The following is a 23,225-nucleotide window of genomic DNA, read 5'->3' as shown; positions in this document are numbered from 1 at the left end:
GGGCGATATTATACATAATTTATTGTACCCATAGTATCGGTGGTGATAGCTACCTAGACGATAATGATATCCATCGTTGCGATCGCGGAAGTCCCAGCGGCATACAGTATACTAGAACTTTGAAAGGCTGAGCAGAATCGGCATCGCAATTTGCCAACTGATCACTGGTGTGCTATCCAACCCTGACCCCGATCAGTGTTGCATGACGGCGGATGGTGATGCTGGGTTTGGGCATGGCCCCATGTCCCAAGCTAAGGCTTTGAATGGACACGCATGGCTCTGATAAACGAGAACAAAACCCCACGATACGGTAAATATCAACCGACGTACCAGTACGCCGGTACCCTTTCATCCAGTATCCGCTTTGGGAGGAAAAAGGAAAGAGAACGAAACAGCATCTCCCGTAGATTTCTCACGATGCTGTCAAATGTGACTACCCGATAACCCTCTACCGGTAATCATGGTTCTTCACTTCGTCACGAATTCACTTCATCTAGCGATTTGGTTTTCGGACAATTGGAAAGAGCGAATTCGTAGCTCGTAGAGTCAATTTACTCTAGTTATTACAAGACGTATTAAACATTAAACGTGATCGAAGACTTGTACCTCCCTCCACCCATTCATCCCTCCGTCACCCCAACCTCCCTCTACCAATCTCCCTCTGCTGCTCCCTTATCCTCAAGTCATCATCCTTCGCCCTCGCCTGCTCCCCCTGCAACCTCCTCAACTCCTGCAGCGCCCGAACCCTCTCCTGGACGTTCCTCTGCTCCTCGGCAACCCTCCTCTCCTCCTCCGCCAGCCATCCTATATCCTGTCCCACCATCTGCGCATACGGCCCACCAGACACATCCCTAATCCTCTCACCATCCCCATGCTCCACCCTCTTCCCCGCCGGCACTCCCACCCCACCAACCCCGCCCCGACCCCGACCAACCACAGGAGGACCACCCAGCTCCGGCACGAGCACGAGCCGTCCCATCTCGACCTCGTGCCCCCCTGCCTCCTGCGCGCGCAAACGCATCCGCTTCCGCTTCTGCCGGCAGTGGAAGATCAGGTAGCCATACAGCGCGTACGCGACCACGGCGGTCACCGCGATACCCGCGATTTCGCCGGCCGGCAAAGGGGTGGTGGCGGCTCGGCGCGTAATCGCACTGTCGCCGCCCTGGGCCAGCGCCACATCGGCCAGAAGCAGAAGCAGGCTGTGGTAGATCACGCTGCGATGAGTTGTGTCCATCACCATGCTCGCCGTTCTCGTCGGAGGGATGCGTCGGAGGGATTCGTCGGAGGGATTCGTCGGAGGGATTCGTCGGAGGGATGCGTCGGTGGGATGCGTCGGTGGGATGCGTACTATAGTCTATAATAGTAGGTGTCGCGCTCGAGAATGATGCCGTTTGCGAGACGAGATGAGAGGTGTAGCCGTGCGATCGGGGGCTGGTGGGCTTTATGTCCGTCCGTCCAAGTGTCGTTGGCAAAAACAAATCATGCAAGACAACTGATGCATTGCATACCCACCATGTTATGTATCCAACAGTTGGTATAGATACCAGTGAGTTAGTTAACTCACTCGGGAGATAGTTTCGCACCTCTCCGAGCGGGGTGGGGTATACGCGACTGCCCGAGAAGGCAACCCCAGCGCCGGTTTGGGACTCGGCGCCGGGCGGGCGAGACATGGCAATTGTGAGACACAACTGTTTTACCGTAGGCGAGATAGTTACTTGGCCAGCTGCGAATCGAGAGCTACGCGGTGAAGGTTTTTCGGTTATGTAAAATCCAACAAGTATGATGCAAAGTAGTATGGAATATGCACATCAAAGAGGTGGTCGGTCGTGGTGTACCTATCGGTACTAGAGTGGAGAACTAGAGTTGACGATCCGACAAATAAGAGGACGTGACAGTGGACAGACTGCAGGCCGGTTCACCAGCCACGCCCACCAATCAAGAACCCTCATCGTCACAACATAGAGTGGCAAAGAACGGTGCACATCAAGAAACTCCATCGGGACGAGGACTGGCCCGGCGCAGATGGGGATCTGGCTGGGTGTCTGTACTCTACTTTAGGACCACAGGATGTGTGGAATTGCCATGTCGCCCGCCGGTGGTGGAGCCTGGAGGCTGGTGGTGGGCCTGGCGGCGGGATGCTCGGCCGTTGCCGAACAGGGGCCGTTGTCCAGCCAATCATAGACGTCAGATTCTCGTTCGCTTCGTAGAGTAGAGTACCTTTCGTCTGGTTGGCCCACCATGCCAAAAAACAAAAACGGCTGGTGATCTCGATACACCGTACCTTCGGTAGGAACTCTAGGCACAGATGTTGTCGTTCTGGAGGTTCGAGATTGAAGCCACGCCTCTCACGTCGTTGTCGTTCTGGAGGTTCGAGATTGAAGCCACGCCTCTCACGTCGTTGTCGTTCTGGAGGTTCGAGATTGAAGCCACGCCTCTCACGTCGTTGTCGGTGGTTTCGATGTCGTTGAGATTACCGGTATCTGGGTTCAACGTCGGCAGAGTAGAGGGACTCACTCTTCACACCTTCAACTCGAAAGCTCGGATTCATTCGGAGGCAAGCGATGACCGTTCCCGAAACCGTTCGTGGGACGCAAAGGCAGAAGAAACGGTTTTGAAGTAAGGAGGTAGATGGGGTACGAGTTGGATACAAAATGCGTACTGCGTCTGGTTCATCAAGCCGGACTCTCAATCGGTTCAAATGAATATTGAGGAAAAACTCAGTAAGTTCTGCAACTTCAATGACTGGGGCATAATGACTCGAGGGATCATGTGTTCCTTCCGTTCCAGATAGGTAAGTAGCTAGCAGCCACCCACGATAAACCTGACGTTTACTGCCATCGAATCTTGACCTGCGACAGATCGTGGATGTCCAAGATGCTGCAGTGTTCACATTCATCCTGCATCGCCTCAAGCATCTCCAACTTCATACAACCCGACCGGAGCTCCAAACGACCTCTCGCCGTCTTATATTCCCAGCTCACGGCCATCTCCCCCACCTCCCCCACTAACCGGCCGCCGACTGCACCCGTACCCGCACTCCGACTCGCCACGAACAACCGTGCCAACCAACCACCCATCCACCAACCAACCAACACAGACCAAATGCCATACTGTATCTGCACGACCAGCCAGCGCTGCCGCGTGCGTCGGCGTCACGGACCGAACTACAGCGACTTCCGGCAGATGACGCCGTGCAAGCACTGGGTGCACGAGAAGTGCCGTCGCAAGTGGGCGCGCACCATCGGTCCCGCGCCGCTCGCCTGGCAGGTCAATACTCTGCCGTGTGGATGTTGGCCGTCTGGCGGGTTTCCCAGGGAGCTGTTTATGTTGTGTGCTAGTCGGGGGTGGGACTCTGAGGATGACTAAGAGGCGTGATACAGCCTTGATCTGGGTACATAGTAAGGTCAAATCCTTTGATGATTGAACAGAATCGAAAGGTCGAGGCGAGAAGAGAAGTGACCTTACCATGACATCCTCAGTGAGAACAGAAGCAGTTGGCTGAGTATTTCTGGCGTAGCACTGTATTTATTCTGGTTTACATCTCCTCAAAGCATCGAAGCCAATGCCCCAGTAACGACCAGCGAGCGACGGAAGAATAACTTCGTCGTCGTTCCTGTTCATCGTGGGGTGGAACCTACCACTTTATAGCTTTTGAATTCACGTTTCCAGCACGGAAAAAACCTCCGCGTGGTCTTGTCGGCTAGGCCACCACCCTGCGCGAAGATTTCGCGGTTCGACTCCCTGGAGAAGAGGGGTTTCCGAGCCACCCACCGGGGGTGGTGATGGTTTTTGTTTTTGACGTGACGGATGGAGCACCAGATATCACTTGGCCAAATCACGTGACATCTCGTTGCACTGCCGGCCGTGCACGCGAGGAAGAGGTTGAGGTGCTGGGGTCGCTCCCGCTGTTTCTCTCCACATCCTCTGCCATTGCATATGCTGCAGAAGATGCGAAGAGTGAAGCTGCTTTTTATTGGTATTATTTCCTTGGTGCGATCTACCTCCATGTGTCGATGGGACAGGCTAGGGCGGACGGCGGGGGAAGCCAAACCTTCCAATCACGTCGCCGCCTTCGATCGGCCGAGCCGCGAGCGAGCAAGCGGGTGGCCACGTACTTAGGCAGCCATCTGATTGCAAACTGTTACTGGATCAACGTCAGTAAAACAGGATATGTTGTTTTACATTTCCACTCAGCGGCGATCGGGTATGTACTCCTCCATCAGCAACGGAGCTGCTGATGCGCAGCGCAGCCTCGTCTTGGCCTCGCCAGTCACCAGCGAGGATATGAAGCTCAAGTAACACAACATCTGCAGTTGCCCCTCCCCATTGATCCTCCACGCCCATCGAAGTTTGTTTTTGTTTTGTTTTTCGGCACGATCAACAATAACTAAAGAAGCCAAGAGCCCCCGCGGGCCTCAGCGGCCCGCTTTTAGCGACCGGCCACGCACGGTGCATTCCAGGCGAAATTTGCTTCGTCCGATAGAACACGCGGGAGCCAATGGAGTGAAGTTTGATCGTCGGTGTCTATCCGTCTTCCCGCTGCTGCCTGCGCAGTGCGGGGCGGGGCGATTGTATCGGTAACAACGGTGGGATTCAAACACACCGCGCAGGGTCCGCCGATGGCCCGCCTGCTATAGGGAGGAGTGTGTTTGTATTTGTTCTCATCATGTATATAACCCCGGGCCCTCCTCCCGCCAGTCTCCGCTCCCCCACGCCTCTCCGCGCCCCCACTTTTCTTCCCAAGTCTTCGCCTTCGGTCGAAGGATATACCCCTCCGTCTATAAGTCACTCCTTTGCCTATCCGGCTAAAGCCCTCGTCCAAGGCTGAGGCCCTCACGTAGCCACCAACCTGCCCCCGCCCCGCAGAAAACCAAATTATGGGAGGAGGACACTGCAAGCCACCGGAAAATCACAACAAGACGGTCGAGGCGCTGCGCCGTGACCTTGAGCAGCAAGCAAAGCAGCAGCGGGAGCACGCGGAGTGGCAGAGGAAGCAGGACGAAGACTGCTGGAACCGCGACGAGGCGGACAGGAAGAGGAGGGAGAACGACGAGCGTATACGGAAAGAGGAGGCGGAGCGGCTGAGAAAGAGGTTGGAGGAAGAGGAGCGGAAGAGGAAGGAGGAAAAGGCAAAGATGGATGCGGCGTTGAAGAGGCTCGAGGAGCAGGAGGTGCAGGCGAAGAAACGCGAGGAGGAGGCTAGGCAGGCGAAGGAGAGAGAGGAGAAGCTGAGGAAAGAGATGGCCGCGCAGCTGCAGAAGAGCTCCGAAGAGAGGGCGGCTCACCAGCGCCGCATCGATGAGCAGGCGGCGCAGACCAAGAAACGCCAACAGGAGGCGGCGGAGGCCCGCGCTCGAGAGGAACAGCTCAGGAAGGAGGCCGAGGAGCGACAGCGCCGCGCGGACGAAGACAGGGCCAACTTCCTGCGCGAGATGGAGAAGCAGAAGCTCGAAAGTAAGCGTCGGGAGGAAGAAGCGGCACGTCGAGAGGAGCAAGCCAGGAAGGAGGCGGAGGAGCGCCAGCGCCTAGCCGAAGAGGAACATGCCGCCTTCCAGCGCGAGCTCGAAGAGACCAACAGGAAGCTCGCCAAAGGAATCCAGCCGGTCGTGCTGCCCACGCAGGAAGAGTATGACGCCGCCGAAGCAAAGGTCCAGTACGACATTGAGCGGTTGCATTTCGCCGTCTGCGGCCCCAGTGGAAGCGGCAAGTCGTCGCTGATCAATTCCTTCCGCGGTCTGAAAAAGGGCGATGGTGGAGCCGCGGATGTTGGAATCGTCGAGACGACGCTCGAAGTGACGAGGTATCCAGACCCCCGCAAGGAAATGCCATATCCGCGTTTCATCTGGTTCGATGTTCCGGGCGCCGGTACCTTTAACATTCCCGCATGGCAGTACTTCAATCAACAAGGGCTGTTCATATTCGACTTTATCGTTCTGGTTTATGATAATGTATGAGTTTCCACCCTTCCTTCATGTCCCGTCTTGCCCTTAACATACCTCTCTCTCTACTGCCGGGCAACCAAACAGCTGGCGTCTCTTCCTAACCGGTTACCACAGCGCTTCACTCAGATCGACGCCGATGTCCTCGACAACTGTCGGCGGTTCAAGATCCCCGTGTTTATCGTGCGGTCCAAGGCGAACATGCAGATCCGCAATCTCGCCGACGACGAGCAATGCTCGACCCCTGAGGCACGCACGCTCTTCGTCACGACGACACGCAAGAACCTGCAAGAGAACCTCGAAAAATCCGGGCTCTGCAAGCCCGGCGACCTCGAACCCCCGCCGCGCGTCTACATCGTCAGTCGCGAGTGCGTGCTCGACCATACCCTCCACCTCGAGGAACAGCGCTGGGAGAAACGCAATAAAACTATCATCCCCAAGGAGGAAAAGAAGGGCGGAAGGCTCACGGATAAATACATCGACGAGGAACAGCTCATTCACGACCTGCTCGAGACCGCGTACGATCGCCGATACGCACCCTCGAGAAGCCGCTCCTTGCGTGTTACTTCCACTCTCCTCCAGGCCGCGGCTAAACTCAATCTTGGATGATCGTGGTGGGGCGCGGGTTTGTGTTTTTTATGTCATTTTCCTCTCGAGAAAAGATTTATTTGTTTCTTTATTTGGCTGGGGGGTTTCACGACGATATGTCATCATCTACGTCTTTCGGTTTCGGTAGTCTTTGTGTGTTTGTTCGGTTCCCTGTTATCATTAGGTCTGGTTTGCGAGTCTGCCGAGTGCCCTTCATGTGTGCGGTGAAAAGTACCAGTACCTAGGAAAGAAGGTGGGCGTTATAAAAGTCTTGCCTGCGCAGTTCTACCTGTGAGGCTGTGTAGAATCGACTCCTTCGGCGAACACCGCGACAGTGTGCTGATGATACCATCTCACGATTGACCAATAGTTACCTCGCACGGCAAACGCTCTGGGTATCCATCGTGATTCGTAATCGCAGCCAAGGATATCTATCTGAAGTTAAAACAAAGTAAAGTGCTGCACGTGGTGTCACTCGCTGGTAAGTTATAATGTGTGGAGTGACAATGTGTGGAGCGATACGATTCAGAGCCATGCGGGTACAAGACCCAACCCCGGTAACACCTGTTCAAGAACTGCACGCAGTGGAGGGAGCAACAGAAGATCTTGTGGACGGAGGTGCGAAAGAAGACTGGCCCAGAGAAGGATAGGTTTAAGATCAGGGACCTCTTTGCCAACCAAGAGTGCAGCAAGGCCATCCTCTGCTTCCACACCACCAGTGATGTGGGCCCACAAGTATCCCCTTTCGGGTAAGAGTAACAAGAATTCCTGAGCCAGACTTCTGACTTGGCAGCGGCAGCGGCGGATCCCACCTACCCCATAGCAGGAGAAGTGAGAGAAGGAGCGAGAGCGGTGGCGGCAGAAAGAGTAGTGGCAGCAGAAGAGAGGCGACGGGCTGGGGAATTTCTCTTTCTCCCCACCCCCCCCCCCCCCCCCCCCCCCCCCCGAATCTCGCACCGCCGGCACCGGACACCCCAACACCAACACCAACTCCGGCCCCGGGCAAAGTGATAGACTGGGACGCGGTGAGAGCAAGAGCGGAGGAAAGTGTACGGGCTAGTCGGCCGGAGATTCCGGCATACGCAGGAAGAGATGAGGCATTAGAAAGGCTAGAGGAGTTGGCTAGGAGGCTTTGAGGCAGGTTTGGAGAGAATACTGACATGTTTCCTTTCCTTTCCTTTTTTGTCATCTGATTTGTTACTTCTTTCTATCTTTCCCTTTGTTATGCGCGGATGGGCCGGGCGGAGGGCAATAGGGAACCCACATCGGGCTCGCGGCCAGCGGTCGGAGACACTGGGGTGGAACTGGTCGTGTACACAGCCATGATCTGCAAAGGTCGAATGCTACGATGATGAAACAAAAAACTGTTCAGAGCCACACATCCATCAAGTTAGATACCAGCAGCCGAAGCTGTCACGATCAGTCTCGTGATTAGCTAAGGGAGTGTTTGTTTATAGAGAAAAAAGAAATAAAGTATCCGTACCGTCGAAATGTCCACCGCTTCACCTCACTGCGTATCCGTGCCGTGGCATTTTTGAGTCGCAGTCAGGGCTGTCAAGCGTCCGTCCCATCCGTTTTTGGGGTTGCCTGGCCCGGGACGAAATTAGTCGGACTGAGGAGACCAAGGACTCCAGTCTTCCGGGCTGGAGAAATGAGGACGGATACCCTACAGGGCCCGGAATTGACTGGAACACTGGGACAATGCAAGCGGCGTGGCACCACACAGCGGCACCGGTGTGCGGATGTGTGGCTGTGCAGCTGTATTTCACAGTGTCTCTCACGGTATTGAACGTTTACATCATCCCCGTTCCTACTTCTGGCACGTGTCTATCCCCTGAACCTGGTTGACGACTCTGAAAACTCTGATGGTAGCCACCGCGCTATGGTTGGGGACTCCTAGAGCCGATGGAATGGGACATTCGTAGAAAAGTCGAATTAATTACAAAACGGGTAATAAATTGAGTTTTTTGAGTTTTTTTTTTTAGCAAAAATAGGCATTTTTAATTCCATTTTTGGCCTATTTAGTCCAGATACTAGCTTAAAATGGTTCTTGGCTTACCCGCTCATGGGCCAAGAATGAGCAAATTCAGTGCAAGCATGGGTGAATTGGGTGATCCAGGGGAGGGGCATTGGGTTGGCCTCCATACAAAATGATTTATTTTCTAGATTCTTCTTCTCCACAACCACGTGTCTTAAATTAATCGGACGTTATTAAAATTACGGCCATGAGATTCTCTATCGATTAATAGAGAGTTTTTGTTCAAAAAAAAATATTTGGTGGCGGAGATAGGTGTCAAAGTTAGGGGTGTTTTTCCATCGGGTATAGCCGTCCCCAACCATATGTACTACTACTCCGCAAACTAGTAGTCAGCATAGAACGCTAGTGCTATCAGGTACCTATATATAGGTACCTAGCGGGTATCTGGGCGTTTAATCCTCCGGACGGAATGGATCAGTCCTCTGGAAAGCCTGCCCGGGACGGGACGGGACTACAGTCCACTAGTGGACTGTAGTCCGGAAGGACGGTTGACGGCCCTGTGTGCCATACAGATAGTTTGTAGACGGCTGTCGGAGTGCAGGTACAGTTCCAGCGTGTAGGTCGGTAGTTACTGTGCGGTCCATCTTAACGCAGCGGCTCGGGAATCCGGATGTGTAGTCAGATGTTATCGCTCTGCACCGGTGCTCTACGCTGATTTCCTAGCATCAGGGTAAGCAATCCGTCTTCAGTTCTTTCCTACGCAAGCTATGCCTGCCATCTGGGCTAACCGTTTGAACCCGTCTACTGCTAAAATTTGGTTCATGTGATTTCAGGCAGCTAAGGTAGAAGCCATAGAGTGAAGATATCATGTTCGTGCATGCATTACGGTTTGTATGGTTGATGAAGGCTTACGATATTGAAAAGACAGTGGTTCCATTTCGGAATCTCATCTGTTTCCACAACGGCATGATGTTGCGGATGACGTTGAGGCCTCAATTTGCATTGCGTAGTATGTACTACTATATACTGAATCCTGATAGAGCTTGAATCGATAGTTGGCTCTACCGCAAACTTCACGCGATGGAGGAGATCCGGTAGACTGCCTCACTACGAAGGGCTTCTACGTTCTAGCCGGAACAGATGCCATCTCAGGGATCATATGGCAAACTCGGAGGAGCAGAGAGCGAGCGACTGCTGCATCATGATGCGGATTTAACAGCAAGGCGGTCAATCGCGGTTGGCTCATATGTTACTTGCGCAGTATGGTACCGGTAGTGCACGCAAGTTGGTTCTCTCAAGGTTTGGAATTCGGCAATAAAGTCACGAGATAGAGTGATAGAATCTGACAGCAAGTCGGCTAAATTAGCATCAGCAGCACTGTATCGACCCGCAGGGAGCTGTGAGAGGTCTTAGATCTCAGGAGCCGGCCTTCAAACCAGAACAAGTCTCTGCAATCTCTGGGTTGACGGCTCATGCTGATTTGGGATGTTTGATGTGTCGTGCACCGGCATCACTCATTTCATACCACCTAGACGGTACTATATACGGTAGTGGTTTCGAGCCCATTCGGGGTTTCAATTTCAATGTGAGCCTTTTATTTTTCAACGTACTAGATATGGGCTGCGGTAAGTCCTTCTTTGCCAGTCCTAATAAAAAAAATGAAAAAGGAAAAATCCGCTCAGTCCATAATCGACTGTCCCTCATAGTCCTCCGCGTCATTCTCGCCGGCACTATGATCAAGTAGGAGGCGAACAACCGCTTCGTGGCCCTCATGCGCCGCCAAATGCAGCGCTGTCCGCCCGATGTGATATTTCGCGTCTTTGTCCACATGATATTCGAGTAGGAGGCGAAAAACCGCCTCGTGGCCCTCACGGGCCGCCAAATGCAGCGCTGACTTTTCATCTTGATCTTCAAGACTCATATCGGAGTCTTTTACTAGCCTCTGGACAACTCCAAGAGAACCCGTGATCGCTGCAAGGTGTAAAGGAGTTCTTTCATAGTCGTCTCTTACGTCGATGGATGCCACTCTGTGCAGAAGTAGACCCACCGCCTCCTCATTCCCATAGTAAGCTGCCCAATGCAGTGGTGTTTGTCGCAAATGATCATAGATTGCCTGGCTGGCTCCTGCGTCCAGCAACTGTTCGACGACCGTAGCTTTACCAGACCTCGCTGCACAATGTAATGGTCCTACTCCGTCACTACCTCGAATCATCATATCCGCACCGCGCTGCAAAAGAGTCGAAATGCTTTCTTCAAACCCGCCGTTGCTGGCCCAGTGCAAGGGTGTATGCCCGGTGATGTCTACAACGTTTATGTCTGAGACACAGGGAAGAAAAATCGTGATAGCGGGAGGCGTGAGTCTGGTGTTGTTCAAGGGATTCTGCTGGTGTTTATTGCCGACAGCATAATGAAATACCGTAGCATCAAAGATATCGGTTCCAGCGGTATCTCGGCTCGGTGTAGGGCCTTCACCTATAACCATTGAATGGAATCTCCGCGGGGACAGCAGGTACCATGGTTCGGTCCGGCGGGTGCGGCGGATGTGTGAAGCTATCGTGTTTGGCTGTTCTTTGAACCTTTTTCTCATCTTTTCCAGGATATCTTGCGCGACATAACGGTCCTGAAGGTCGTACACATCCAATAGATCAGAGACAACACCTCCCCGTAGTGATTTCAATTCGTTAAAAATCTTCGTCTCCAGCGCCTTCAAACTTTGAACAGCACTTCCTTGTCGCAGTTGTTGTTTCGATAAACACAATACTGTCATAACTGAACGGAGAAAGTCCATCAGGATCGCAGCACCTTTGTGAAAAATTCTATGCTTGCGCCCAAACGGCTTGCAGATCCCCCAAAGTCCGAAATACAGTGCTTCTACTTCGCTCCATTCCGAGACTGATGATTCAGAGTTCCTCGTTTCATTTCGTACCAGATCCATAATCTGCCACTGGACCGGAAGCCTGGCTTTTGCACTTAACGGTGGGATCAGCAGCACGTAAGCCTCCTCCGTGGTTGCAAGTCCGGCACTCTGAACCCCTTGAACCATCTTTCGCAGGATGGAATTCTCTAGACGAAACAATTTCCAAGATATATTACCTCCATCAATTGCAGACACTGTTTTCTGAGCAGCAGTCAGCCCCTCGATAGGACCACTCAGCTTCTGTGCAACAGCCTGCATGAAGAACGAAAATAGTTCCTGGGCATATACCTCAATCGGACCATTCGATGTTGAAGCCAGCCGGTATGAATTGCCGCGTGGATCCTGTTGAAGATCGCTGAGATCACCCGCCAGCCGATATCGCACATTGAAAGATAGATTCTCCGTTGAGGCGGGCTTCTGGTTTGAACCTGGCTGAGTTCAGGGCACGAGCCCCAGCACGTAATCCTCCGGTACCTCGATGAAAGCCGTTTTAGCCGTATTTGTAGTCGTATCGGTGCCGTTTGCGTTAGGCTCGGAATCAACGTCCTCCGTCGCAGCGGTCCCGTCGAGAGCGAGAATAAGAATACTGCTTGCTGCGCTACCGCCCCACCATACCAAATCCCGATGGGTCGGGAGATCGTCTGGGCCCAAGAAGCGTAGACATTTCGCTCTTGTACTCGTACCGCTATGCCTTAGCCAGTCATGCGAGGTGTCCCGAAAACCGTGACTTCTGTTCCTAGAGTTTTGTGTTTCCGTGAACAGCCAAAGAGATAGCACTGCCTCGATTATGGAAGTGCTGGTCGTCCACCTGTTGGTGTCGTCGTCCCATTGTACGGTAATGGAGACGACCTCTGCGGAGGTGTCTGGCCTTCCTGATATCGCCGCTTGTGCTTAGAAAGGAAATTCGAAGGGTTCTGGCAGTTTCTGTGGGTAGAGCGCATTCATCACTGCTTCGATTGCAGTTGCAACCGATATCGCTGGTTCAGAAGCTCGTCCTGTCCACTTGCTGAGTTACCCTAGACGTTCCCGGATGCGGAGCGCCCTTGATGCCAAGTTAAGATTACCCTCAATGGCTTTGTCGCCTTCCTGGTCACCCACGTGGTCGCCTTCCTGGTCGCCTTCCTGGTCGCCTTCCTGGTCGCTCTCCTCATCAGTCTCATCATCATCATCTCCTTTCTTCTCATCCCTCTCTTTATCGTCATGAACTTTATTGCCAACAACGACGGCCCAAGTCGAAAAGGCGCTCGATTCGTTCTTTTCTATGGCGGAAGCCTGCTTCAATCTTTCATTGCGGCCTAGCGAAAGACTTTCTCCATTTGCCGCAAGCAGTAGCGCAAGCCAATCCATTTCGTAGCCATCGAGGATCTGTTGCGCATCGGGGCGCCCAGCTAAATCGCGACACAGCCAGATTCTCACAGAGGTCATGATCGCAGTTCCAACAAACTGCGCAATGGTCGCTGACCAGTGCATCAGTCGTAAGCCGGAGAAATTCAGTATGAATCCGATAATGAAAATGGTCGCCCCGAATATGGCCAGTTTCTGATGCGGTAAGCCGGTCTCCACGGTTTGGGAACCGCCAGGGAGTTGTGTGGTCCTACTGGGACTGGCAACATTCCCGTTTCGTCTCGAGGTCAGAACAGAATTGCGAGGTCCCGAAGTAAAGATTACGTATGAATCGAATGTTTGATCGTTGACGATTTTGCGTTTTTGTAACCAAAAAATGAGAACCTGTCGTCCTGAAGGTGCCTGCAGGGTATGATGGTGGTCTCCTTCCGTGGAAGGAGTAGCCGCCACCTTTATTTTCCAGACTTCCTCCTTGGTGCTTTGTTCGATGATCCAAGCACACAAGAACATGCCAATAGTCGTTGTCAGGACTCCCGCAGCTGCTACCGGATACGCCGCGCCCACAACAGGGAGACCATTTTTACCGAAGCGAGCTTTCCACGGAGGATGATATATGGCTATAGCACAGAAGACGAGCACACCGAGCTGGAGGGCCACTGCGAACACTAAGAACCATAACAATGATTGCTTTCTCTGATCCGGTGAAGGTGCAAGATTTAGAGAAATGTTGGGAGCCGATAATCCGGCAGAGCTTTCCGTGTCTTCAGGCGATGAGTAGAGGTTTTTCTGTTGTTCCTCATCCTTGAGACTCCCGGTATGGGCTGGTAGTCCAGGGAAGTTAGCACGGTACCGATCGAATGGCTTCAAGATGGATTTCTAACCTTTCAACTCCAGCACTCTGTCTTTCGACTCCTTTCGACTCTCCCCTTGCAGCCTGTATAGCTCACGCTGCTTCTCGCCCTTTCGCTCAAGGATGTACACCAGCTCTGGGATCTGCGGAGATCCCATGACCCTCACGATGGCTTGACCGTCCCACATCTCGCAAACCTCCTGGCTTGTGGACGAGAGCAGCTCCAGCTCGGCCGTGGCACGGCTTTCCCTGGCCCTTCCGACCAGGGCTTTCCAGGAGTTCGGTGCAGCAACTCTGATCGTGCTCACGATGGCGGTGATGATTCCAAGTGGGAATATGGCGAAGATCACGCAATCGTGCTAGGTGAAGGTTTGGCTTAAGAACTGCTTGGTAACCTGAGGGATTGCACTTAGTCAAAGATAGGCCCTTGATAGGATTGGGATGCGACAGAAATACCTGTTCACCGAACAATGCCAGAACCGGCGCAAAGTCAGTCAGTAGGTTGTTCGTAAAGCTATCCCCGGCATCGTCGGCCCTCGCCGAGCGGGCAGCGAAAGACATTGTCGCCAGGAAAGCAAAGACGATCTTGCGCCGAAATCCTGGTGAATTTATCAGCGCTATATTGGTTGTTTCTTGGTCAGTCGCTTGATAGTAAAGGCTGGCTTTTGTGTGTAGTTGTCCGGGGCCTCGGTGCGATACTCGTCTGTACTGTGGATGGGTGGCACAAGCTGTCGAATGGACTTGGGATTTTTGCGTACTGGAGCAGGCACACCGTATTTAGAGTAGGTGCGGCTCCCCGTAAGCTTCAGATACTCGAAATAATAGGTCAAATTCAGAGGTGAAGCCGCAGGTGGTTGATGCCTCTAGCATGGTATCCAGGCTCTTGAGTGGCTATGTACGTGAGTTACCTCGATAAAAATGCTACAATACTTCATCTCACATTGTCTTCGTTGTGCCGACGCGTAAGATGGACTACCTATTTCTTCTGCAGCATCGCTGTGACTGGTATGGGCATCGCATAACTGGGTAACGTTTTAGCTCCACCGCGGGCATTCTGTACCTTTGCTCCTTCTTATTCTATTCTAAGGGTCGATACACATTACTCGATATTCCCACTTCTTCCTTCGCCCAGTACCATTTCTACTCCGTGGAATCATCTCTTATAGCTATCGGCAGTAGGGGCGGGAGTATCTAGCGGCGAGGGTAGAAGACTTCGTCGCATTTCGTTGCATATCCACGACTGTCCATACTTCCTGATCTATTACACGACCATCTTGCCTTTATAAACCTGACTCCAGCCTAAAGACTCTTCAACCGATCGTCAACCTCACTCTGCTTCCGCATCTTGTCATCATCCCGCAACCTCTTCAGCTCCTGCAGTGACCTAGCCCTCTCCTGGACTTCAAAGTTTCTCTCCTCCGCCTGCCACTGAAAGGCTTCCTGATCCGTCGCCGAAGCATTGCTAACTCTTGTCACAACCGCGGTCACATCTATGCCACCCAGCTCCACCGAATGCACAGCCACAGGGAGGTCAGTTTCCCCGCACTTTTCCAGCGGCATCGACTCCACCCCCTCCGGCAGCTTCTCGGTCTCTTCGCCCCGCCTAGGATTTTCATCCGGCCCCGGTAATGGATCCTGTGTGATTGTCCGCAGACGCCCAAGTTTCTTTCGTTTCCGGCAGAATGAAACGCAGTAGACGGCCGTGACGACCGCCAGGCCGGCGAAAGTGCAGCCAAGTATCTGTGCAACCGGCGGCAATTTGCGTTTGGAATGTTCCGGGACCGTATTGAAGATGGTAGTGGCTTCGCCGCTGTGCTCTGGAGCGTCCAACGCACGCGTGGTGAGGCGCGCCGAGCGACTATTCTCGCTTGGCACCACTACCGTCGCCGCGGGAACTACTGTCGTCTGCGCCGCGCCGTCGTCGACGATAGTTTTGAGGATCGCTCCATCGATTGTGTTGGAGCGCGCCGAGCCAACGATTGAAGCTGTTAACACGTTTCCGCCGGCGGTGGGGGTAAACCGTGGGCCGTCGAGGGCGGAAGATGTTGGTGGCAGGGGTCTACTACTTGTAGGGCCAGTCGACTGGGCAAGCGCTACACCGGCGGCGGCGGCGAAAACCAGTCCGTCGACCAGGGTGAGAGTGGCAATCTTTATCTTCATCTTCATCGCTATCGTCGTTCGCAGTGATTATGTTTTCGTGATGGAAAAGGGGCAAGTTCAGAAGTGTCGCATCTTCCGGATTTCAGCCGGTCATGCGCGTTCGGGGGGTTGGTCGGTTTTATGATGACCAGCGAGTGCTAGTCAGTTACGGCGGGAAAAGAAAGTACCGGCACGCAGCCAACTACTCTAACGAACCAGCAGGTGTATGATGCATAGACGAGTGAGACAGGCGGGCTTGGTGGGTTCGCTGGTTGGACTCACCGGGGCCCTGGGGGAGGCGGCTTGTCCGTCGGGAAAACCAAACAGCTTCCACAGGCAAAACCTTACCTATCGCCGGGGGGTGGTTAGCAAGGCCAGATATCTAAATAATAACGGTAGAGTTCTTGGGTGTAACGGTAAGTGTTGCCTCACCTTGGGCTTACAATTCGTAATGGTGGTGAGGCACGTCTTATTGGCTATCCCTGGTACTCTACTCTAGGTACTACATGTAGATTATCATCACGGACTGGATGAGTTGTACGCTAAAGGGTAGATCACCATCCATTACATACTAGTAGAGTATACTCCGCACTCTCGAGGGTTGTTCCCTCCGTTTCCTCAGTAGCCTCTGTCCCAAGATCCCAGCTAACCGCCCCTGATCCCTTTCCACCGCTCCCTGAACCATGCCTCATCATCCTGCAGCGGATTCCGCAGCCTGAGCTGGTTTCCACGGCCCATCCGTATGTACTATACCATCAATGCCGACCTGCTTCCGAGTCTTGACAGCGTCGGAAATGTGTCCGTCGTCAGTCGGCGATATGGCCCGAACCCTTGTGGGTTCGGCCGGGCGAAGTGAATGTCGTTTTCTTTATTCCCTTAGAGTTTTCCTTCTCCTTTCCTTTCATCATGGATGATGGATTGCACACAACCGAGCTACCTAGTAGGTAGATCAAGGATGTATATTGTACACTCAGCCCTGGTGGGCTGGTACTGGTATCCCATCCACCACTGGGCCGAGATCCCGAGACCGGTTCCCCCTCACCCGCCGCCCGCCGTCTGGGAAATCAGCACCCGATGTCATAATGGAAACTGCTGAGGAAACTTCTGAGGAAACAGCCCCAATCTCGAGCCTACTACATAGGTACTCTGCCTTCTTCAGCCTAGGACTACATACGTTCGTCCTCCGTGGCTAGAACTTGGTATACTACTGTATATGGATGACGGATCCCGCTACGGAACATGAACACCTATTGGCGAACGCTCATTACGATAGTTACTAATCACTAAATAACGTGTGAATATCTGCCTGCCGTACCCCCCTCCTAAAAAAAAAACAGTGGATACAAACCAAACTAACAGCGTATCCACTAGCAAATACGAGAGATGCTGTTTGCAACTGACGCGCCCATGCATCCATCTACAACCCATCCCTGGCATTGCGGCATGCTGCCAACTAGTGGCCCCGGAGTCCCGGACATCCGCGCCTCGAAAGGTGTTCCATACAATTCGTTTGGGACATGATACACCGTAAGATCTGGCGAGATTTATCAACTCAAGTGGCAGATGCTCGTCAGTACAGCTACTGAGGTACCACTATCCCTAGAGGACCCATCTACCGGGGTTTTTATGCCTAACGCATCGATTAATTTCCTAATAAGGATTATCTACAAGGACAATACCTATCACTAACTACTAACAAATCGCCTACATAGTAGTTATTGATCTTTGAGATTGGCGGTGTGTTGAGAGGTTACATAACAAGGCGAGCCGAGCTGGGTTTTTCAGTTCTGCCCGGCGTGTCGTCTCGTTTGGGTCTGTCGGGACTCGGTTATTCGTCCCGTCCCACGATGTATATAGTGGTAAATCTAGCTAAACACGTCCACTAATGATAGTTCTCCCGTTCCCGTAGCTACATATGATGGTTAGCTTGGACTAACTAGCGGTGAGTGATCTGCACGATCGGTTAGCATGTATAACGCGTCTCCCTGGTCCCAACAGTGATGTATTTCTTCACGAACAGTGTAAATCCAAAAGACAGAGCACATTCCGTCCTATATGCGCCTCGTCTAACAACGGACTACCAACATTATTTACATCATGTAACCGATTCATCCCAGGTCCACTATCCGTCCTCCTATCCGGTGAACCCCATAGGCCCATACAAGCCTAAAGATCTCTCAATCGATCCTTAACCTCTCTCTTCTGTTCCCGCAGCCTCTTCTCATCATCCTGTAACCGTCTGAGCTCCTGCAACGCCCTAGCCCTCTCCTGGACTTTTCTCTCCTCCTCCGCCAGCCACTCGGAGTCTTCCTGCTCCTCCGCCGCCTCATTGCCATCTCTTGCCTCCATCTCTCGCACATCGGCCGCACCCCGCCACCCGGGCTCATCCTGCCCCTCCACCTGTTCGCCACCATCCCCCGCCGGCATCTCGAGCACACCAGTCCCACCCAACTCCACCGGGACGACCGATCCCCGACCCTCGTGCATCTGCATCGCCGCCACGGATTCCGGCAACTTCTGCGTCTCCTCGATCCCGCGCCCTTCCAGCTCCGATCGCGGATTCCCATCGAGCTCCGGCACCTGGGCGCACGCATACGCGCGTATCCGCGCTAGCTTTCGTCTCCGCCGGCAGAAGAATACGACGGCTATAGCTACGATGACGAGCAGGCAGACGACGACGCCGCCGGCTATCTTTGGTAGCGCGGAGGACTTTGTTGCGGGTGTATCTGGTATTGCGGGTGGAGGAGTAGGTGGTGGTGGTGGAGGAGTAGTTGCTGGTGGAGGAGTAGGTGGTGGTGGAGGAGCAGGAGGGTTGCTGCTTTCGCTAGTGCGGGGACCGGATGCTGCAGACGTGGTGCTGGCCCCCGGGATCTCTGCTGTGAACAGCGTCACCACCTCCACGGTCATGATCGTATCCATCGGGGGCTCCTCGGTGGAGACTGTGCTAGGGATGGGGGGTTCTGGCGTTGGCGTTGCTAATACAGTTTCGAGGATTGAAGACATGAATGTTTGCAGGAAGGGGGTGGAGCTCGTTCCTGGAACGCCGACAAACACCGGCGCCTGGCCGAACGCCCTCTCGGCGAAGACCAATCCGTGGACTAGAATAATGCGAACAACAAGCTTCGTCTTCATCGTTGCCGTGAGTGGTGTGTCGGGTTTTCGTGATCGAAAAAGGGACCGTTCAGACTCCAGAGGTATCTATCGGGTCTGGACTTCAGCCGCTCGGGAGCAGAGGGGGCTGGTCCGGTTTTTGATCTTGTGTGCGCAGTGCTGCGGCGGAAAAAGTAAGTCCGCAGCCAACCAGAAGATGCAGCTACATACTCTATATGAATGATTGCAACAAGCACGGTGGCGAGGTGAGTTCGCTACGGTAGGTATCGAGCTGGGCAACTCAAGGAAGTGGCTCAATAGCTGTAACTATTCCAATGCTAGGAACACCCAAAATACCGGTAGAGTGCTGAAGCAAGTAGAGTACTTTACTTGCTTAGGTACGAACCATAATTTCTACTGGGTTATTATAGGTAAAATGCAACCTATTGGTGGTGGGGGGGGGGGGGGGGGGGGGGGGTGGGATTTAGCGAAACTGGTGATCACACGCTCATGTTTAGGTGTAGAGCAGAGTACTCTATATACTGGATGGCCAAGCTCGAGGCTGAGTAAAAAATGCATTACTGTTTGACCGTAGGATCAGATGTATATCTGTTGGACAAAATACAGGAGGGCCTTTTAAAGGCGCGCTATTCTACACTACCAGCACAGCCGAAAGTGTAGCTATTCAAATCATGGAAAGAATCGATCACATCGCAATTCCGCCCCTTCCTCTCCGCTTTGCTTACGGTCGATTACACGACAACCGGGCCCTCTTCCGGGGGCCTAGCACAGCCCATCAATCTGCCTACAGATTCCTTAACTGTTCCTACACCCCTCTCTGCTGCTCCCTCAACATAATCGCCCTCTCATGTAGCTCCTTCTCCTCATCCTCAACCACGCCGGACCGACCGCCCCACCTGCTAGCGCCGGCGGATGGAAACTCTCTTAATATGGCGCTGGCGTGTGGTACCGATATGCCTCGGGGTTCGGACCGGGAACGTACATGGGCGCGCCGACATCGGGAATCGGCGAAACACACATATCTCTGTCTGCGTCGTCGGGCAGGTAGTTTACGCGGTCCGGCTCGTACGCCGTCATGAGCTCCATCGGCGGTTGCACGTATGCAGTTTCCTCCTCCTTCTCGGACAGCCCGTACATTGCAGCCGCTTGCACGCCGTCGCCGCCGTACAACTCCGATGTGTACGCTGCAGCAGAACCTCCTCCTCCTCCTCCTCCTCCTCCTCCTCCACTCTCTAGCTCGGGCACGACGCCGCCGCTGCAGCCGCTGCCGCTAACGCCACCAGCTACCGCCAGCTGAGGTTGCTGTTGGTGTTGCTGTCGCCGTCTCCGCCATAGAAACACGCCGCCTCCGGCGGCGACGAGAACGAGCACACCGACCACCGCGCCAGCGATCGGGATGGTTGGCGAAGAAGCTTTCTGCGGGGGGAGTTCGGGGACAATGGTGACAATGGTGTGTTTCGTGAAGGGATTTGTCGTGTTCGACGAGTTGCCACTCGTGGTCGGGGTGGATGTTGGTGGCTCTGGAAACTGGCCGAGGACCACAGCGAAGATGGCGAAGACGACGACGAGGACGAAGGACTTCATTTTTATGAGGCGTGATCGCGGCGGAAGAACTTTAGGTAGGTACGGGCGGACGACTCAGGCGAGGGGTATGTATGTATTTATGTATGTAGGTACGTTGCAGGGAAATGGTCTCGCTTTTTCAGCTGAGGCTGACTGACCGACTGACCGAAAGAACGAGCGAAGGAGCGGCTCAGTGGCGAGTACTTATGCATGCTGGCGAGCTGTAAAAGCAAACATCCAGTCAAAAAGCAATGCTGCGCGTTCGCGTTGGGGTTAGCTATTGATGCACGCTCAGGAGAAGGCTTTTTCGATAGGCCTGCGAGTGGCCAATTACCTAAATGCATGTTTAGGCCACAGCAAACTCTGGTGAGAGCCGTGAAGGTCTAGGCGTGCCCACTGCGGTGCGCTTGTGTCTCGTGGTACTCCAACATCAATAGCTGAGGCTCGCACAATGCGCAGTAACCGCGAGTTGTTTGACGGATATACATACATTACTGGCGTTTATTCAGCATTGCGTGGGTCGCGATTGTCACTCGGCCCTTCATGAGCTCGCTTCTCGCATAGTCTACCTCCTCGGGTAGATCTCGTCTACTGCTATAGCGTTGAGCTAGCCCCCATTTTCCGTTGCTTGATTGCACTCCCACCGCACCAGTACGATACGGTACGGTCAACCATCACAATGAACCCGAATCCGAACCTGAACCGAAGCTAGTTATTGATCTCTGCTGACCACAATACCGTGCAGAAAGGCAGACAGACAAGCACAGTAGCAAGTATGATACAGAAGAGTTGCAAGAATCATCATAACTCACGCGAATGCCTGGTGACATGTAAAAAACTAGCGTGCTCAGTACCCATCCTCCGCAAAAACAATAAAAGTTTTCATTATACTGGTGGATGGATGGCTGGAGGTATCAGCCTATCAGGTCGCAGTAACTGCTCTCAAGCTCTTCAGCGGGGCGCATACCGGTTACCGGTGTATGTAGTCCAGATGCTGGGCCATGAGTCCTTTGCATTGGCCTAGCGAACTTGTCCCCCGCACAAGTTTCGTGACAACCCGTTCCATCGTCTGGGGATGCTATGGCAGTACGTAAAACCTGAGGTTGCCAAGGTGGTAAGCTCTCGTGATGGAGGGATGGATTGAGCGTACGGACAATCAATGCTTCTATTTCTATGTAGGTCTATGTAGGTATGTACATAAGCCTCCTTCCTCCACGCCGGTGATTGTGAAATACCAGTACACATACCCCCATCTCCACATATCCACATATCCCCATCTCTCTATCTTCCTATCTCCCTATCGACCAACATCCAATTCCAACCCCGGCCGTCCCACGAAATAATCGATCCCCACCGCACGACTTCTGTGCTGAGCAGATATAGGTAAGCTCGTCGTACGGTCCCGACTCCCAGGAAGCCATTGTGTACTTGTACAATTCCTCCTTCATACACAGCAACCATTGTCCATGGTACAGTCGCATCTCCGCGCCTACCGCGATCCCACCACCGTTGATCCTCATGGGCATCGGTAACCAAATACCGTATAAACAGCCCACGTTTCCACGCAACAACTCCTTGAGTTCACCCAAGCCTACCACCATCCCCGTGCCCGAGCCCCACCACCACAACCACACCCACACCCACAACAACCCCAGAGTACTGCATATCCGTAGTAGCCGCGTTGCTCGCGCCGAATAAGTCCGCACCCTTGAATATCACATCCGTCGCTTTGACGATGATTTTTGCGCCGGAGGTGATTTTGTCGCCTTTGGCGGGGGCGGGGGCGGCGGGGGCGGTGGTTGTGGTTGCGAGGACGAAGAGGAGGGAAGAGAGATTCATCGCTGCTCGATCGGCGGGGATGGAGGGGATGGCGGGTGGCGGGTGGCGGGTGGCGAGGAGTGAGTGAGTAAGGGGATCGAGGATTGAGGAGCGGTGGAGGTACCTATTGCTACAGAGACCTTCGGCGGAACGGTCTACCTACTTCTTACACCCATTCGAAGAATCAATGGCGCAGCTCCAAGCTCCAGCACACAGTTGTGGCTGTGGCCTTACCTATGCCTTACCTACCTACCTACCTACCTACCTACCTACCTATCCGTGACTCCACTGCAAATGGATATACATGTGTAGTACCCAATCCCGTCCCATACCTGCGCACGCGCGAATGATTACTTTCGCGTGATTATAGGCCCAACTGTTGGATGTGCATGCAGCTTGCGCCCAAGCACATATGCTTCTTGGCAGTCTGTGTGGCTGGATGGGTATTTGCTTTTTGTCGCCATAAATACATGATGTATCAATGTACCAGTCCCGCTAAGCCGGGCTCTCACTCTCAGCCCCAGGCCCCCAGCCAAGGAATACAGTACGAATGGGTAGCTATGAAGAGTAAGTACCTTCAAGTTCGTGGCATCTGCTAGCTAATTCACGTGGATACATACACAGGAATTACCATACCACGCGCGCGGCACACCCGTATGCTTCGTTAAATATCATTAGAGTAGGTGTGCGGCGGTCGTGAATCATCAATGATAGTCCCGCAGTCAGATAACTCGGTATCTAGATACCTGCTGCCGCCGATTCGACATCGTCATCTTCAGACTGACAGACATTCATTACTGTGTTGCATACACCCCTTCGTCTTGTAGATATGTACTTAGTATGTATCTCGGAGACATTCACTGGTCAAGCGCAATGCATGTACCTACCTACTCTCTTGTATAGCATCGAGGATTAATCCATCGGGGCGACGGGCGGCAGAGTGACAAACCATGAGTCTGCATTTTCGGGTCCCGCTGC

The 23,225-nt window shown here is 53.4% G+C and overlaps 7 protein-coding genes across 7 annotated transcripts; 1 reads left to right on the top strand and 6 right to left on the bottom strand.

Moving 5' to 3' along the window:
* Positions 1 to 532: 532 nt before the first annotated feature.
* BZA05DRAFT_435971 (uncharacterized protein) lies at positions 533 to 2,548 on the bottom strand (the record flags this gene model as incomplete). The annotated part of the gene is made up of 5 exons (XM_051486386.1): positions 533 to 1,347; positions 1,565 to 1,737; positions 2,282 to 2,295; positions 2,350 to 2,480; positions 2,515 to 2,548. The coding sequence occupies 5 exons, from the start codon at positions 2,546 to 2,548 to the stop codon at positions 632 to 634; spliced, it is 1,068 nt and encodes a 355-aa protein (XP_051340213.1). The 3' UTR covers positions 533 to 631.
* A 2,884-nt stretch (positions 2,549 to 5,432) lies between these two features.
* On the top strand, positions 5,433 to 6,548 carry BZA05DRAFT_336567 (interferon-inducible GTPase-domain-containing protein; the record flags this gene model as incomplete). The annotated part of the gene is made up of 2 exons (XM_051480810.1): positions 5,433 to 5,948; positions 6,057 to 6,548. The coding sequence occupies 2 exons, from the start codon at positions 5,433 to 5,435 to the stop codon at positions 6,546 to 6,548; spliced, it is 1,008 nt and encodes a 335-aa protein (XP_051340212.1).
* Positions 6,549 to 10,201: 3,653 nt separating this feature from the next.
* BZA05DRAFT_352810 (ankyrin repeat-containing domain protein) lies at positions 10,202 to 10,825 on the bottom strand (the record flags this gene model as incomplete). Its single annotated transcript, XM_051481328.1, has 1 exon — positions 10,202 to 10,825. A coding segment is annotated over exon 1 (519 nt), but the record flags the coding sequence as incomplete, so codon positions are not given.
* Positions 10,826 to 12,312: 1,487 nt separating this feature from the next.
* BZA05DRAFT_451915 (uncharacterized protein) lies at positions 12,313 to 14,177 on the bottom strand (the record flags this gene model as incomplete). Its single annotated transcript, XM_051487454.1, has 3 exons — positions 12,313 to 13,587; positions 13,648 to 13,975; positions 14,073 to 14,177. The coding sequence occupies 3 exons, from the start codon at positions 14,175 to 14,177 to the stop codon at positions 12,434 to 12,436; spliced, it is 1,587 nt and encodes a 528-aa protein (XP_051340210.1). The 3' UTR covers positions 12,313 to 12,433.
* Positions 14,178 to 14,638: 461 nt separating this feature from the next.
* BZA05DRAFT_396658 (uncharacterized protein) lies at positions 14,639 to 16,182 on the bottom strand. Its single transcript, XM_051483555.1, has one exon. It carries the CDS (start codon positions 15,780 to 15,782, stop codon positions 14,916 to 14,918), a length of 867 nt encoding a protein of 288 aa, XP_051340209.1. The 5' UTR covers positions 15,783 to 16,182; the 3' UTR covers positions 14,639 to 14,915.
* Positions 16,183 to 17,682: 1,500 nt separating this feature from the next.
* On the bottom strand, positions 17,683 to 19,298 carry BZA05DRAFT_435968 (uncharacterized protein). Its single transcript, XM_051486385.1, has 2 exons — positions 19,077 to 19,298; positions 17,683 to 19,025 (listed from the first exon to the last, which is right to left on the bottom strand). Exon 2 carries the CDS (start codon positions 18,885 to 18,887, stop codon positions 17,922 to 17,924), a length of 966 nt encoding a protein of 321 aa, XP_051340208.1. The 5' UTR covers positions 18,888 to 19,025; positions 19,077 to 19,298; the 3' UTR covers positions 17,683 to 17,921.
* A 126-nt stretch (positions 19,299 to 19,424) lies between these two features.
* Positions 19,425 to 20,765, bottom strand: BZA05DRAFT_473648 (uncharacterized protein). The gene has a single exon (XM_051488077.1). The coding sequence runs from the start codon at positions 20,448 to 20,450 to the stop codon at positions 19,791 to 19,793; it is 660 nt and encodes a 219-aa protein (XP_051340207.1). The 5' UTR covers positions 20,451 to 20,765; the 3' UTR covers positions 19,425 to 19,790.
* Positions 20,766 to 23,225: the final 2,460 nt, after the last annotated feature.

The sequence above is a fragment of the Tricharina praecox genome, assembly GCF_024521635.1.
Source record: "Tricharina praecox strain CBS 144465 chromosome Unknown BZA05scaffold_10, whole genome shotgun sequence".
NCBI lineage: Eukaryota > Fungi > Ascomycota > Pezizomycetes > Pezizales > Pyronemataceae > Tricharina > Tricharina praecox.
The sequence above is the reverse complement of the archived record's forward strand: the minus strand, read 5'-3'. Positions and strand labels throughout refer to the sequence as shown.

What these genes read in the sequence shown, in the direction of transcription:
- BZA05DRAFT_396658 (XM_051483555.1), bottom strand. Translation starts at nt 15,782, where the DNA reads ATGAAGATGAAGATAAAGATTGCCACTCTCACCCTGGTCGACGGACTG.
- BZA05DRAFT_435968 (XM_051486385.1), bottom strand. Translation starts at nt 18,887, where the DNA reads ATGAAGACGAAGCTTGTTGTTCGCATTATTCTAGTCCACGGATTGGTC.
- BZA05DRAFT_473648 (XM_051488077.1), bottom strand. Translation starts at nt 20,450, where the DNA reads ATGAAGTCCTTCGTCCTCGTCGTCGTCTTCGCCATCTTCGCTGTGGTC.